Genomic DNA, 14,739 nt, shown 5'->3' with positions numbered 1-14,739 from the left:
TCTGGCTTTGAAATGCTGCTGCTGTGGGTCTGGTGTGTCAGGGAGGCCGCTGAAAAGCCCATCTGTCGGGAAGGAGCATCCCCTCCCCTTAAACATCCGTTTGGGCTTCGGTTTGACAGTGGAGTCGAACAGAAGTTTTAATGAATAAATCCCATCTGTCTTTCTCTCTCCTCTAGAAAAACAACCGCCTCTACCAGGTCTCCGTGGGGCAGTGCATGAAAGTGGTAGATCCGCTTAGCCACAAAGGGTACGTGACGATGGCCATCTGTGATGGGTCCCTTCCTCAGCAGTGGCATTTTGAGAGCTGAGACAGCGAGGATGCGGCTGCGAAGCGTTAAGCCAAGACCCGGTTCCCCTTCAGCTGTGATTTTAAGTCATTCTGGAGGGCTTTGCGAGGAGCCCTTAGCTGCTACACCTGGCACAACCATTGCAAGGACCCTTTAGAAATACTCTGCTGTGAAGAGCTGTGAGCATGAGGGGGTCCAGGCGGTCACCGGTCCCTGGTCAGGTGCAGCAGTAATAGCGGCAGCCCTACTGCAGAACAACACGTGGAAGTGCAATTTATCAGCGGTTCCTTGGATTGTCCTGGATTATTGAACTGTTTTTAAGTAAGAGAAATTATTAGAGCAATGTAATTTAAATCGTGAGATTTTAGCTTTGTCGATCTTTTAAATGGCAGTGACAGAAAGGAGTCCTCTTCAAGTATTCCATGTGCAGGATCTCATTGATTTACGTTTTTAGTACGGTTTTACTGGCCAAATTATTTTACTTTTTCTGGAAAATATTTTTATTCCCTTTTTTCTTCTGAAAATTGTCATTTGTAGTATTTAAATTTAGCTCTCAATTTACAATTTTAGGACATTTCATGTAGTTTAAATTCTTAGCTGTCATTCGTCACCTAGTATTTAAAACAAAGTAACTATTACAAAGTCTATTTTGATGACTCATGACAGTAGCTGCATTTAAAATAAAGTATCGTTTTTTTATTAATCTGTATGGCCTTACTCTTTGTAGCTGTTGGGCCAGAAAGCACCAAGTAAGAGACTGATGCAACCTAACGTTCACATAATTTGGGTCTTCCCTTGTTTTCACTCCCTTTTCCTCACAGCTGGCTCTTTCTCCCTCTCTCACTTCTTGGAAGGTTTGACAGATGACGTCTCTCTCTGGTTTTTTCCCTCCATTTCTCCGTTTCCTTTCCCAAGTTCTTTTATTTCACTGTTTACCTTTCTTTGACTTCCCACCTCAGCCCCGGATGCTTCTTCAGTGCGTGGAAGCTGCTGCAGAAGAGAAAAGCTGTTCTTACCCGGTGTATTTTTTCTTAGCCACGTCAGCCTTGTTTATCACGCCACGGTGACCTGCCTTCCCTGGGAAGCACGCAGTCGGAACGTCGGCAGCGCCAGGACGGCCTTGCCCTTTCGCTTGGGCAGCGGAAACATTTCCCAACCACACAAATGCTCCGGCATCCGGTCACTGACATTTGGGCAGCGTGAGGCAAATAATGATAATGTTGGAGTAATTATAGACCCGCATCTTCCCGCAGAGAGGAGAGATTCACTTGTCACAGGTTGCATTTGGTCCTTCAGCCGTCTGCCAGGGCAGCCACCCTGGGGGGAGAAGCGCAGAGCAGGTAAGAGCGGTCCCTGGGTGCTGCGCAGCTTCTCGCCTCGTTCCGCAGTCGTGGAAGCAGTGAGTCACGGGCAGGGAGGAACCAGGTAAGCGGGGTTTAATTGTAAACCAGAACAATAGGCTGAAGCGGAAGTTCTTCCAGATAAAGCGTTACAGTGGGAATAATTAAGTTAGACACTAGCCGAGTTCCTTCCTACCACCAGAAGTCTCTTAAAACCAACCCCAGCCCCCTTCAGCAGCTGTACTTCAGCTGGGGCCCGTGCTGTGCGCCTTGCTGGATCAGGCGGCCCCAGAGTCTTGAAATCGGTTCCCAAATCGCTGTTGCAGGGCAGTGCAGGGCTGCCCGGCCTTTGGGGCTGGAACAGGTCCACACCGTGTCAGCTCACAGCGGCCTCCAGCTGAACCCTTTCCGCAGCAGTGAAGGCGGCGTAAAACCCGCCAGCAGTTGTACGTGCCGACAGCTGGAGAGTGGGTTTGTGCTGCCTGTCGTTACACAAATACGTGCTTCCTCGGGGGGACACCTGGGTGGCCGTTGCGCGTGGAATTAATTCCAGTCCTTGTTGGGGGTGAAAGGATGGGCTGCAGCTTCGTTTGCGCCTGTCTGCTTAACCCTGACTGCTCCCACGAGCGAGTGTGGAGCAGCAGCGGGTGCTGGTACAGCTGCTCCCAGCTGTGTGCCAGGCTTTCCTGTAGCTGTGAAATTTGCTTTGGCTGTCAAATTGGCTGTGCAGTAGCCTTGCTCTGCCTTTTTTTTCTGTGGCCTTTATGTTGTGTTTTTAAAAAATAATAAAAAAATCAAAGAAATCCTCAAACAGGCAAAGCAGAAGCTTGCTTTATTTACGGGCCGAGTCTGTTGCCACAGAGGATTTTTGACTTTTTGCTCCCAGTGAGGAAATTTGGAGGCTGCTGTCAGGAGCAGCTCAATACGTGTGGTCTATAAGCCTGCAGTAACAGACAAGAATGTAGAATTGATGGACCACTGAGTTGCAGCAGTTCCTTAATATAAAGAAGATAGACAGATAAATATTCTACCTCACTCTTGTATAAATAATACACCTTTTTTTTTTTACTATTATTTTGAGAATTAGCAGTACCCACGTTTGCAGTGCTGCGTGCGTGGGCCTGCGGCTTCAGCCGGAGTCGGTGGGGCTGGGCTGAGCCCTCCCAGGCAGGCCGCGCCGTCGCAGGCCCAGCCGCTGCCAGGACCCAGGGCCGGTTTCCAGGAACAGATGGGGGCGATGGATGGCGTCAGTCGTTTCTGCAGTGAACGAGTTTTGGCCCCAGCTGTGTACGTTCAGTGCTGCAGCTGCGCAGCCAGGTCATCGCAGGCAAAATTTGAGCAAGCGAGGGTTCTAAGTCTCTTCTGTGAACACCCACCCCTGAATCAGTTGGCTGTTCTCAGCCGGGCCCCGCATGGGCTGCCTGCAGTTAGGCGGAAATTCAGTTTTCTTCCTATATTTGAGTGACCGCTCACAGCTGACGCTGGGGGAATTTGGCTGAATAGGAAGAATAGAAGGAAAGGCCTTATCCCGAGTTACAAGCTGTTGCAGCACTCAGTTTGCCATTGCCATGCTGAGAAATTTATTATTTGTAAAGAAACTGCACCTGGGACTAATTTTTAAGCCTGTGTGTCGAGTATTTCCTTCTTGATGACTCATGGAGTTGGTAGTCACCGTGGCTGACAGCCTGACGCTGAGCCCGGCTTTGCTTCGTGGCTCATGTCTTTCCCGTTTCGGAGGTTGGCCTGCCCTGCGCGCACAGCTCCATGCAAGCTGCCCAAACAGCCGCTGCTCCAGCAGCCAAAGGCCAGGCCGTGAGCTCGCCACCCCTCAGCTCACCCCAGATGCTGACGCCAGACACGCACAGGCCCTGGGCAGATGGCTCCTCTGCCTTCTCCCAGATGATAACGCTGGAGAACAGCTTTGGCCTGGCTGGTTCCCACTTCTCTGCAATAAATAAATCTTCGAGCCCTGTTTTTAGACTTGACCCAGTACCGAGGTCTTGATAGACATGGCTCTGGTGTTGGGCAAGTCTGTTGTGGCAGTGTTGCGGTTTAACCCCAGCCAGCTGCTCGCTCACTCCCTCCTGGTGGGATGGGGGAGAGAATTGGAAGGGGAGAAGTGAGAAAACTCGTGGGTTGAGCTAAAGACAGTTTAATAGGTGAAGCAAAAGCCGCGCGCACAAGCAAAGCAAAACAAGGAATTCATTCACTCCTTCCCATGGGCAGGCAGGTGTTCAGCCATCCCCAGGAAAGCAGGGCTCCATCACGCGTAATGGTGACTTGGGAAGACAAACGCCATCACTCCGAAAGTCCCCCCCTTCCTTCTTCTGCCCCCAGCTTTATATGCTGAGCATGACATCATGTGGTGGGGAATATCCCTTTGGTCAGTTTGGGTCAGCTGTCCTGGCTGTGTCCCCTCCCACCTTCTTGTGCACCCCCAGCCTGCTCGCTGGTGGGGTGGGGTGAGAGGCAGAAAAGGCCTTGACTCTGTGTCAGCACTGCTCAGCAGTAACGAAAACATCCCTGTGTTATCAACACTGTTTCCAGCACAAATCCAAAACACAGCCCCACACCAGCTACTGGGAAGAAAATTAACTCTACCCCAGCCAAAACCAGCACATGCAGAATAGAGACTTTCCTCTTTTTTAGGATCTTTTGCAGATTTTCTGGGGAAAACACGATTGCAGGGAACGGTGGCTGGTAGATGCTCAAGACGTGGCACCATAGTGTAAAATTTAGGGCGCGGCTTGCACTGGTAAAGAGGGGACCGCAAATGCTTCTCGCTGATGGAAGCGGACACTGAATCCTGAAAGAACTAGAAACCAGACACCCCAAATGAAAACAGGCGGATGTAATTTATAGATGTAAAATATTTTTATTTGTAAATGCTGATCTTCTAAATCTGTTTCCACAAATTCCAAAACCCATAACACTCTGTATACTTCAAAAAATTCTTTTTTTTGTGTGGTTTTTTTTTTTTTTGCCAACATTAGATACTATTATACAGAACAGAAAAAACTGTAGGACAAATACTGGTAGGATGTTGGAATATTGTACAAGAGAAGAAAAATATTCAAGAAACAATTTCATACAGCTATTTATCAAGAGAAAAATATATACAATTGATTTATTCTGTAAGATAAAAATACATCATGCCATATACATTACAAGTTCAGAACTGTATTACTGAATATACCAACAGTTTACAGTCCACTTTAATTGTGCACACAAAAAAAAGCTTCATTTTTTTTTATATTTAGCCTGTGAAGTGTCAGTACCAGAATTTTAAGTACAAAATAAAAAGCTAACCTGGTTCAAAATGCGGATTAAATTTCTACAAGCAAACACAAAACAGTGTTTATTTTTTTAAAGAAATGTAAACAAAAACAATCCATACAAACACATCTTTAAATTACATTTTCCAAAACCCTATTGCCAGAGTCCTGCAGCTGCAAGCACATTACACCTAATTTTTTTTCCTCGTTTTCCTTTTAAGAAGGCTATCGCATCAGACGTAAGCTCCAACTACATGATTCTATGCTGTTTACGTGATTTACTGTAGGCTGAACAGTCACCTAATCTTGACTACTTTTGCTGAAGAAAAAACCATGTCCAGCCTCTATTTTGGGTGGTTTTAGCAGTTATTCACAGTTATCACAAATTGTAAGCACAAAAAACCTGACTTAAGAAATAGGGATGCAACAATATAATACAAATAAAATTAATCTAAGTTACCCAAACATCTACAAAAGGCGGAGTTGTACTGTACATGCCCTTACCAGGCTTAAGGTTTACTTAAAAAAACTCTAAGAGGACCACAGTTGAGACTGCTTTCAACATAAAAACCCCTCTCTCGAAATTGAGATTTTGGTTATTCCGTAATCATCACCACGTGTCTGTTAATCGATGACATCATATTGTAACATCCCTATTGACGTTGTTTTATAATAAGCACCCGAACTGCTGCAGAGTCTGGTAGCATTTGGTCAATAACTATTTTTATACTGTATTTTTTTTTCTCAAAATATTTACACTTTTGTACAAAGTAACAGAGTTTGTTAGTTCTGCAGGTAACAGCAGCAGCTTGGCTTTCTTCTAACTTTCTTTTTAAAAATAGCTTCATTCACTTATTCAATAATAAATACAAAAAGGTTCTCTTATTTTACAGAAATCAAAAACTACAATAAACTGACTCATGGAATCAAGTATTTAAATGTATTTTAGTGCAAGTTATTTTTTCCCTTAGCTCTATCCCTAAGGAAGTCGTTTCAGTACATTCCTTGTTCAGTGGTGTCTACTTTTATTTAAAATTTTTCTTTAATTAGAGGGCCTGCCCCTTTATCAAATAAGGCTGTGGCCAGCACTTTGGACTTCTCCCTTTCGCTGGTGATTTCAGTCTTACATTCATATACGCCCACCTGCACTCCCGCAGGTCAGCCATCGGTTCTTTGCCCAAGTTAAACAGTTTCTCCTTAGTGAGCTCAAAAACAAAAGTGCTGGACCATTCCGTTAATTCAGTTTAACCTCCACGTGTCTGGAAAGTTAGCTTCAGATTTTGCCGGCTTGCTTCTGGTGCTTGGGTTCGTTTGTTTTTTTTTCCTTTTTTTTTTTTTCTTTTTAAATACTTGAGTAGAAATCTGTACTTCCAGAAGTGATTCCCCCCCCCCTCCCCCTTCAAAAAGGCAACAATTTTCCGTCGACAAAATCAAAATGTGAATCACTTCTTCCTAGGGACAAGCGACCCTCAAAGACAGCAAGGAATGCATGCTAGTTCATCCACTTTCGGCAGTTTACAGCTCCACAGTGACATGGAATCTTGTGCTGGTCATCTTCAAAATCAAACTTGTAGTCGTAGCAAAGCTGGAAGAAGATGCAGGAGAACGGTTATGGAACAACTGGGATTTACCACAGCTTTCCTCGTACCTACAGGTGAAATAGCAAGATACGCTAGAGGTTGCACCGCTAGGGACTGGCGAGATTTAAAAGGGACGAGGGGAAGGGCAGCGTCGCTCTCCCCCAGCCTAGCACAAACAAGTTGTGCTACTGGCCGTCGAGATCACGCAAGTATCTGGAGACGAATGCAAGTAGCAACAGGCAAGCAAAACCAAATGAGACCGCCCTACCTCCTCCCCTTTCTGGATTCTCCTGCTGGAGCTAATGATAATTTTGTGTCCTCTCTCAAACGTTACCACCTCAGCCACACAGTTAGGTGCACACGAATGGTTGATATACCTACGAAAACAGAGTTTGAAAAAGGTAACCCTTTTAAGAGAACGCATCCCTTGAGGCAAATCTAAACCAAACCTTTGCATGACCTTAGCTTCAGGGGCGCACTGACTTTCCAGATAAAATTATAAAATTCTCTGTACTTGTTGCTTTACCTAGAAAATGTCAAAAAAAAAATCAAGCGTTAAAAAAAAGATTCCGTTCGTTCTTCATAGCTGCCATGAAACGTAATCAAAGATGAGCAAAGGTAATGAGAAAGATGACCTTACTTCAGTGGAATAGTCCGAAGACTGAATGCACCAGCTCAGAGAATAAAAACCATTGAGACAACCACAAACTGGAGTCCCTCACAAACAGCCCCAGGCCAGGGAACGTGGATGACTGCCCAGAACGAGGGTAGAGATCGCTCCAGAGCCACCCACCTTGCAGGACCTCCCGTCAGGGTAGCATCGATGACGTGGTCGTTGTCGATGCGGAACATGTACACGCCGCGATTCTGAAAAACAGAATTGGAGAAGAGACTCTTGGAGATTTCACAGAATTGCCAATGCTTGAAAACGAAGCAGCAACGTGGGTTACCTCCAAGCGTTCTTCTGCCTTCAGGATCAGACACTGCCCACTGGCTCACGAGGGAAAGCCTGAGTCACGTACTGCCCGTACCCTCGCTGGTTTGTGAGGGAGCGGATGGGGCACAGACAGAGATCTCTGGCGAATTAGTGTTTTCCTACTACTAGCTTCTGTACTGCCTTTCATCTGGGATCCTGAAGTGCTTCACGAATATGTACTAATTGTTACAGTACCACTGAGGTACACAGAGGAAGTTGCTTTAAATTTAAAGATGCTCTCAGTAAAAATTGAGGTCTCTGTCAGAGAGAGTTCTGTCAGCTCTGTCAGAGTCCTCCAGGACAGAGGATATATATTACCTACCCGGCCAGGGTGCTGTGAGATTTATTAAACATTTAAATACTCTGATAAGAAACACTGTAGACTCCTCTGGTTCTGTTTTTAGCCTACTGCATTTATAGCACAGCAGCAAACAGAATTCAGGGGACCTGAATTCATCAAACGGAGGAACAGCGTCTGTTTCGTTGTATGAACATTTGGAAGGGGAAAGAAACAGCGAACAAACACCACCCGTACCTGAGATTCATAAAGCTTCTCCTTCCTGTTTGCTACCTCATTCCGGATAATAGTTCCGATATATTCAATGACCATAGTGTGCTTTTCAATGTCTCTAGCAGCATATAAGCCCAGGCCCTACAAAAAAGGTTGCGATTTAGAATTCTGTAATAAATTCACATTCACACTGCATTCCTCAGCGTGCCCCAAAACCGATCCTGCAGAAAATCACGTGAAAAAGTAAACCACCCAGAAAGAACGAAGCGGCACAGGCAAGTAGATGATGCTGTCACGGCCCAGATGCAGAACCCAGCTTCACACTGAATTTTTAAGATGCAAGAAAGCGTACTTGGCTTCTGTCTAGGTGAGAAAGCTTCTCTTATACCTCTGACACCTGGCTGTGTAAAGATTATAAATTCACTGAGAAATAAAGTAGGCCTTACTGGAATGGAGAAACCTAATAGGAACACAACGGCACAGTTAAGTCCAACCTAAAATAAACAACAACTGTGTTCATACACAGAAAAATAAATTACAAAGCTTTTGCAAAACAGCCTGCGGAGGAAACCACCACCAGAATTCCGTAAGGCAACGAATATCTTATTCTTACGAATGCAAACAAGTATCGAACTCTTCATGCTAGTCTCGTACCACTTTACTCCGCCTGGTCTGAGTACGTCATACTTCCACTGTGTATTTGTATTTTTATTAAGTTTTACAAAGTTTTTGAGAAATAGGCTAAAAAAAAAAAAATTGAAAGAAACTTTTTTCCTAGATGACTGTAACAAATGAATTTTTAAGATAGTTACAATAACTAGAAAGAAATCTTACTGAAGATAAATCTATGGAAGTGATTTGCCACATGAAAATTGCCAATTTTGGGACAAGACTTGAAGGAATTTTGCAATAGCTTTAGTTTCAATTTTTAAATATAAATTTTATGTAAATATTTAGATATAAACTAGCTAAAAATGTAAAATTATATATAAAATAGATAGAAATAGAAGTGCAAGCCATTTTTTTTAATGTACATTTCCTAAAACAAGAACTGACCTGAATACGAGAGCGAGCTAGATACACATTGGACTTCCATTCAGTTTTCATTTTGCGGTACTGAGAGGACTTGGAATGGACGAACTGCTTACTGTAAGGCGCATTCAGTTCTCCCGTAACTGTGCTCTGAAATGACTTCGATGTGCTGGTGCTATTCAAGGTGTGAGGCCTGTAGGAATTGGGCATGTAACAGGAAAGAATACGAGAAAAACTGAAGATTTCTCTGAAAACGGCCACAAAACCCATTCAAAATTCTTTTGGACATACAGACACTGAAAGCCAGCTAGCATAGACAACAAAGCGATTCCTTTGATTTGGGCATGCACATACACAGCCAGAGACGACAGGGTTTGTAAGCAGCAGACGAAAGCACAAATAACCCTAAGCAGCCTATAAACCCTGGGCTGTACTATGTGAAATTAAAACAAAATACCTTAACACAAACCTCTTGACATGGGTACTCATTTTAGGCTCGGCACGGGCACAGCCCGTGGGGTTGATAGCAAGAGGGAGTTCCATTAAGGGGTTTCGGCCATAGCGGAAAGTGTAGTTCTCACAGGCCTCAACCCCTGGCAGCTGCAAAAAAACAGACAAAAAGAAAAAAAAAAAAAAAATCCAAGTAATGAGATGTTAATTGTGTGTAACGAAATGTTTACTTTTCCACACTTCTTCCTGTTCCCCTTCTCATGTGTATATCCAACAATTTGGGGTAATCCAGCAAGAACTGGGATGGTGAAGACTCACCGATTCGGCAATCCTTGCCACTGCAGAGACTGTCAAACCAAAGAGGTCTTCGCCCTTCAGATAGCCGGGAAACAGCTGGAGCATTTCAGATTCTTTTCTAACAGAAGCAACGGGCTCCAAGATTTTATCCCACACACCTACACAACCATACGGGAAAGAATTACAGTGATCAAAAAAATTACAGTCTGTCATACCGGTTTTCAGACAAATGCCTGAGGATATCGGGAACCAGAAACCAATACTGAAAAAGCATTCTGTCCTTGGGTGCATACACAAACAGGCCAGTGTTTAAAAAAGTGAAGCGGAGAATCATTTGGTGAGTTGTTCTTTTGTCCTGAACAAATCCCGAACACACACACAATGTTTCTGCTGCTCCCTTGATTCGTGGGAATGAAACTTTTAGTATTTGCAGCACAGCAACTTTCAGTCCTCTGACAACAATAACATAGACAGATTCTCCTGAGAAAACCTGCACAAAGTAGAACTTTTTAAAAATAAACTATATGTTCTATTTCCATTGATTGATTACAGTCAGCTCTCAGTCGTACGGGGGCAATTTCCCCGGCGGTGCTTTGACTGGGCAGAGCGAGGCCGAGTGTATCGGCGCCCGCAGCACGAAGGGGTTAAGACCCAGAGCACTGCAGGCCACGTGCACATGCAGGCGCCATGTCCCTAAGACCTGCCCCATGTGTTTACCGTCTAAGGTATCATTCCTCACCCCACCAGACACAACGTTACCTGCCTGGAGAACAACGCGGTCAACTCAGCTGTCTTTTTATTGCTTACTAACTTCAGCACAGCTCATTTTAAGATAACTGAGTAACGGTAACATATTTAAACAAAGTCACTTTTCACGAAAGGAAACCTACGCTCATGTTCCTACTATTTTAATTCATTTTCAATACTCAATCTTGGGTCTCCTCTGTGAACTTGTAACAAGTCTTCTTATTTGCAGTTTATACAATTTCTTCAAAGGTGTCCTCAGTCTTCATAGTGTGATATTAAAAAAGGGCCCTGGAAGCTCACTATAAGCATCACATTAGAACAGTCTCTCCAAGATGTTATTTGAAACATCTATCGTACACCCGATTAGTATCAGTAGCAACGAAACAAATAGCAAACCCACAAAAGTCATGACCTTAGTTCACAAAATTTACCTTTTGGTGTTGTGTCAGTAAGGACCAGATCTTCGTGGCCTTGCTCCACAACCTTGATGACAAACAACGGAAGCCCGTCCTTCTCCTCAATTGAACAGAGATAGCGACAGCGTCTGTTTGCGTATCTCATGCTCCAGTACAACCGGCTGGCCTCGTAACCCACGGGGAAGAGTGCTTTGGAGGAGTGGAAGGCCTGCATCTGCTGTGGCAGCAGCTGACCAACGGCATGGAAAATCAGGCTTCCCACACGGAAAGTGTGGTCACGTTCTCCTCGCTGAACGATGCTAGCGATCTGCCGCACTTCATCACGCTGAACGTAGACCCTCCTGAAGACTGCAAAGTAACTAAGTTCTTGCTCATGAGTTCCCTTTGGTTTGTGCATGGGGCAAAGCATGGTCTTGTCTTTAAAAAACATGCATTGTGCTTTAATGGCACAGGTAAAGTGATAAATATTGGTGCACCTTAACCTGTGACAACCGCTGGTGGCACCCATTTTGTGACAAAACATGCATTTCATTTGCAAGCCTCTTCGCAGTGCTAGTTCCACGTTTATTAAGGCACCAGCTTGTGTCTCATAGACTTCTGTAGACCAAAGAGCACAGTTCAAATGGACCCAAAGGTCTAAATCCAGGTTAAGAAGCCTTGCTGGTCCATCAGTTAATCCATCACCTTCCTCGTGACAGAAGCAACATTTCCTATAGTCTTTAGGCACAGGATCTGGTTTAAGGGTCGTGCCCAGTTTTTTAAGAAATTCATCTATTTCTTCTTCACAAGGAGGTTTGAATGATCCTTTAGGAATCACAATCTGAATGCTCCACTTTTTCCATTTCATTCCTTTCCATTTCTTACTTGGAGGCCGACAGTCATCAAGACTACTGTGTATTGCTTTTAACCTAGGTTTTAGTTTCACCGTTACCTTAAGCTCATCCGGTTTTGCCTCTACCTTGGCTGCTTCAAACGCAGGGGGGAACATGATGGGGGGTGATGATGGTGGAGAAACTTTTTCCTGCAACTGAGGCAGACAGTGGACGTCCAAAGTGGAGATGTTGTTGCTGTACTGATGGAATGCTTTAGGCGGCCTCTCCTTCATCGGTGACTGTGGCAAAGATGGAACTGATTCCTGCTAAATCAATAGAAAACTCTTAAGAAAAATAATCCCAAACCGTTAACCATTAAATCTATCTTGAAAACATTGTCAGTCGGTATGGAAGAGGCTACTCAGAATGCCTAAAACCATGATGTAGCAACAGAAAAAGATGGAAATTACCCTGACCCGTGTTATCACAGCTTGTGCCGGGATACGGAGCACAAAAGTTCTCCCAGTCAACCTAGAACGTGGTGCCCTTTAATACAGAAGAGGAAGCACAAATAATCCTTTGTCCAGGTTTTGAATGAAAAACTACTCAATTGCCATAGACGAGCTAACTGGCAGATTTAGTTCTTAGGTATTTTTAGAAAGTTTTGTTACAACGCAAAATAACCTTAAAATATGGGTCACAGAATTCATTTAAAGAGTAAGAATCCTGTTATTTGGTAGACGGGGAAGATTTGGAATTAATGCCACATATTTTTCCTGGAAACAAGTGAGGAGGAAATTCCTGCAGGGCTTGACATTAGATACGCCTTGAGGACTTAACTATTCGGTCACAGTAAACAAGAATTACACCTGCAGAGATTTGTTACAAAAAAAAAAAAAAGAGAGAAAACAAGAACAATAAAGGAAGTTTAGATTAAAAAGTGCTTAATGTGGTTTGTATGATTAATCTTGAAAGAGTAAATGAAAGGGTCGAGAGGCTGAACATGACATTTAATTAACTTCATTATGTACATGCTGATGCACTTGTGCAGAAACGTTACCCTGTTTAAATACTGGTGAAAATGAGCTACACGGGACGCTAAAAGGATATGGATGTACACACATTTATTTACCTTCTCCTCCAGTTTTTTGTTTTTTTTTTTTTAAATTTCTTCTGAAAAACTAAGTAGGATGCATTTGAAGGAAGGCTGCAAATTCTACAGTAAATACAGGACTATGAGAAAGCATTAATTAGGTAATGCTTGAAGCGCGTGGCCTGTTCTGGCCACTGGTTGAGGGGAAAAAAGGTACACCTGAACTAGAAAAAGCAGAAACCAAGTTGGTTAAAAGATGTACTCAAAAAATTTTATCTGTAAGAAAATAAACTGAGCAGGATCATTTAGTCTTGAATGAAGACTATTCCACTTTTGATGATTAAACAGACAGAGATAAATTGAAGTGATCTTCCTTTGAAACGGAATGAACCTCGACATCACTTCCTCAACATGTGGAAGTGCTGAGTTTCTCTAAGGTGTTGTATACCCCTCGCAGTGTCTGTAGGTAGAGAACGACAGCGTACTATTTGGGACCACCTGAGAAAAATCCCTGGCCTAATTCCACTTTCAGCTGAACAAACTTCTTAAAATGTCTTTCTCCAGTAATTAGAACTTCTTTTTCCTTGTCACTGTCAGGTAGCAGGCTCTTTAGTAGTGTTTTGGTAATTAATGCTTTAAAATGGCAGCTTTGTCCGAATAAAGTAACGGAATAGGATTGTATTTCTCCAGTTACACTGAACAAATAAGTCTTTTTGCAAACTTGCTGTTCTATTATTAGTTGCACAGTTGTAAATTTTTTTTACTGTATAAGCTAAATCAAAATGCAGAATACAGCCCTTGAAGATGTATCTACAGTTCTGTACAATGCCCAGAGAACTTAAACGACTACTTTTTTGAAACTGCATCTTCAAAGCCTGTGAGGACAGCAAAAGGTGGCTATGGTTCTGCCACGCATCTCTGTCAGACAGGAAGTTCTACAAATATGAATTTTACTTCATGCTGCTGGTTCAGAATCTCAACGTCTGAATATAGAGCAATTAATTTATAAACCTCTAAAATGAAGTGCAAACTTCCCCCTCTCCCCCTTTCTGTTCTTCAAAAAATACCTGCAATAATTTCTGCTCACTAGGCTCTACCAGCATTTGATACTTACTTTATTCTCTGAGTTTTTTGCTTGCACAGCTGCTGAATAAAGAACAAAGCAGTTGTTGCTACAGAATACAATGTCCTTCATTTTATCAGAGCCTTCTTGGGAATCCTGGGAATCAAACATGGAAGATTATCAGAAGTGCATTTTAATACCATTCTTCACATAATAAGTGTAATGAAACAAGTCTTCCAATCTGGCTAGAAACTTTATTTGTAGAACATTTGTGAAATAATGAGCGATAGTGTGATAGAAGTACTTGATTATTTGACAGATCTGATGTTACCACCACCTACAACCTTGTTCTTCAGCTTTTCTTGCCTTTAACAGAAGTTTAACAATCAAAATAAAGCATTCTATACCATGCACCCATCTGCTCCATAGGCACGCTTGCAAAGTAAAACCCGTTTTCTTTTATCTTTAGATGGCAAAAGAACGTCTCGTTTCAGCCTAATCAAAGACAGATCATACTGTTTTATCTACTGATCCACCTGCAAAACGTTAGTGGGAATTCAGTACTTTTCTGACTACATGAACCCCTCACTTTTGTATATTAATTTTGACTGTATACCTTTGTTGCATAATTATCTCAATCTCATTGAAAGAGCAATGGTACTTTTTGAATGAATGAATGACAGTTCCCAATGTAAATACAAGAGGCTGAAACTGAAATCTGATTCCTGGCTCAAAAAGAGTGCAAGCATTCTTGCTCTTAAAATACTTCCTGACGTGGCAATATGGCGCTGCCTTACAAATAAGCTCTTTTTGAATTAAGGTCCCTGAAGTGGTCATGGAAGGAGGTTAGCAGCAGAATT

The 14,739-nt window shown here is 43.1% G+C and overlaps 2 protein-coding genes across 2 annotated transcripts in view; one reads left to right on the top strand and one right to left on the bottom strand.

Annotated features, from left to right (window-relative positions):
- Positions 1-986, top strand: part of GALNT11 (polypeptide N-acetylgalactosaminyltransferase 11) — a 47,251-nt gene extending 46,265 nt beyond the window's left edge. Inside the window, exon 12 of the mRNA XM_009322492.1 lies at positions 177-986. Coding sequence (XP_009320767.1) covers positions 177-308 — 132 coding nt within the window. The 3' untranslated portion in view covers positions 309-986. The remainder of the gene's footprint in view (positions 1-176) is intronic.
- A 3,502-nt stretch (positions 987-4,488) lies between these two features.
- The window catches only part of KMT2C (lysine (K)-specific methyltransferase 2C), a 207,448-nt gene continuing 197,197 nt past the window's right edge, over positions 4,489-14,739 (bottom strand). Inside the window, exons 52-60 of the mRNA XM_009322507.1 lie at positions 13,931-14,035; positions 10,927-12,046; positions 9,770-9,906; positions 9,459-9,601; positions 9,026-9,194; positions 7,994-8,110; positions 7,276-7,349; positions 6,751-6,859; positions 4,489-6,487 (exon numbers count right to left, since the gene is read on the bottom strand). Coding sequence (XP_009320782.1) covers positions 6,395-6,487; positions 6,751-6,859; positions 7,276-7,349; positions 7,994-8,110; positions 9,026-9,194; positions 9,459-9,601; positions 9,770-9,906; positions 10,927-12,046; positions 13,931-14,035 — 2,067 coding nt within the window. The 3' untranslated portion in view covers positions 4,489-6,394. The remainder of the gene's footprint in view (positions 6,488-6,750; positions 6,860-7,275; positions 7,350-7,993; positions 8,111-9,025; positions 9,195-9,458; positions 9,602-9,769; positions 9,907-10,926; positions 12,047-13,930; positions 14,036-14,739) is intronic.

This window comes from Pygoscelis adeliae, unplaced genomic scaffold (genome assembly GCF_000699105.1).
Source record: "Pygoscelis adeliae isolate BGI_AS28 unplaced genomic scaffold, ASM69910v1 Scaffold123, whole genome shotgun sequence".
Taxonomy (NCBI): Eukaryota; Metazoa; Chordata; class Aves; order Sphenisciformes; family Spheniscidae; genus Pygoscelis; species Pygoscelis adeliae.
This window is presented reverse-complemented; position numbering and strand designations above follow the sequence as displayed.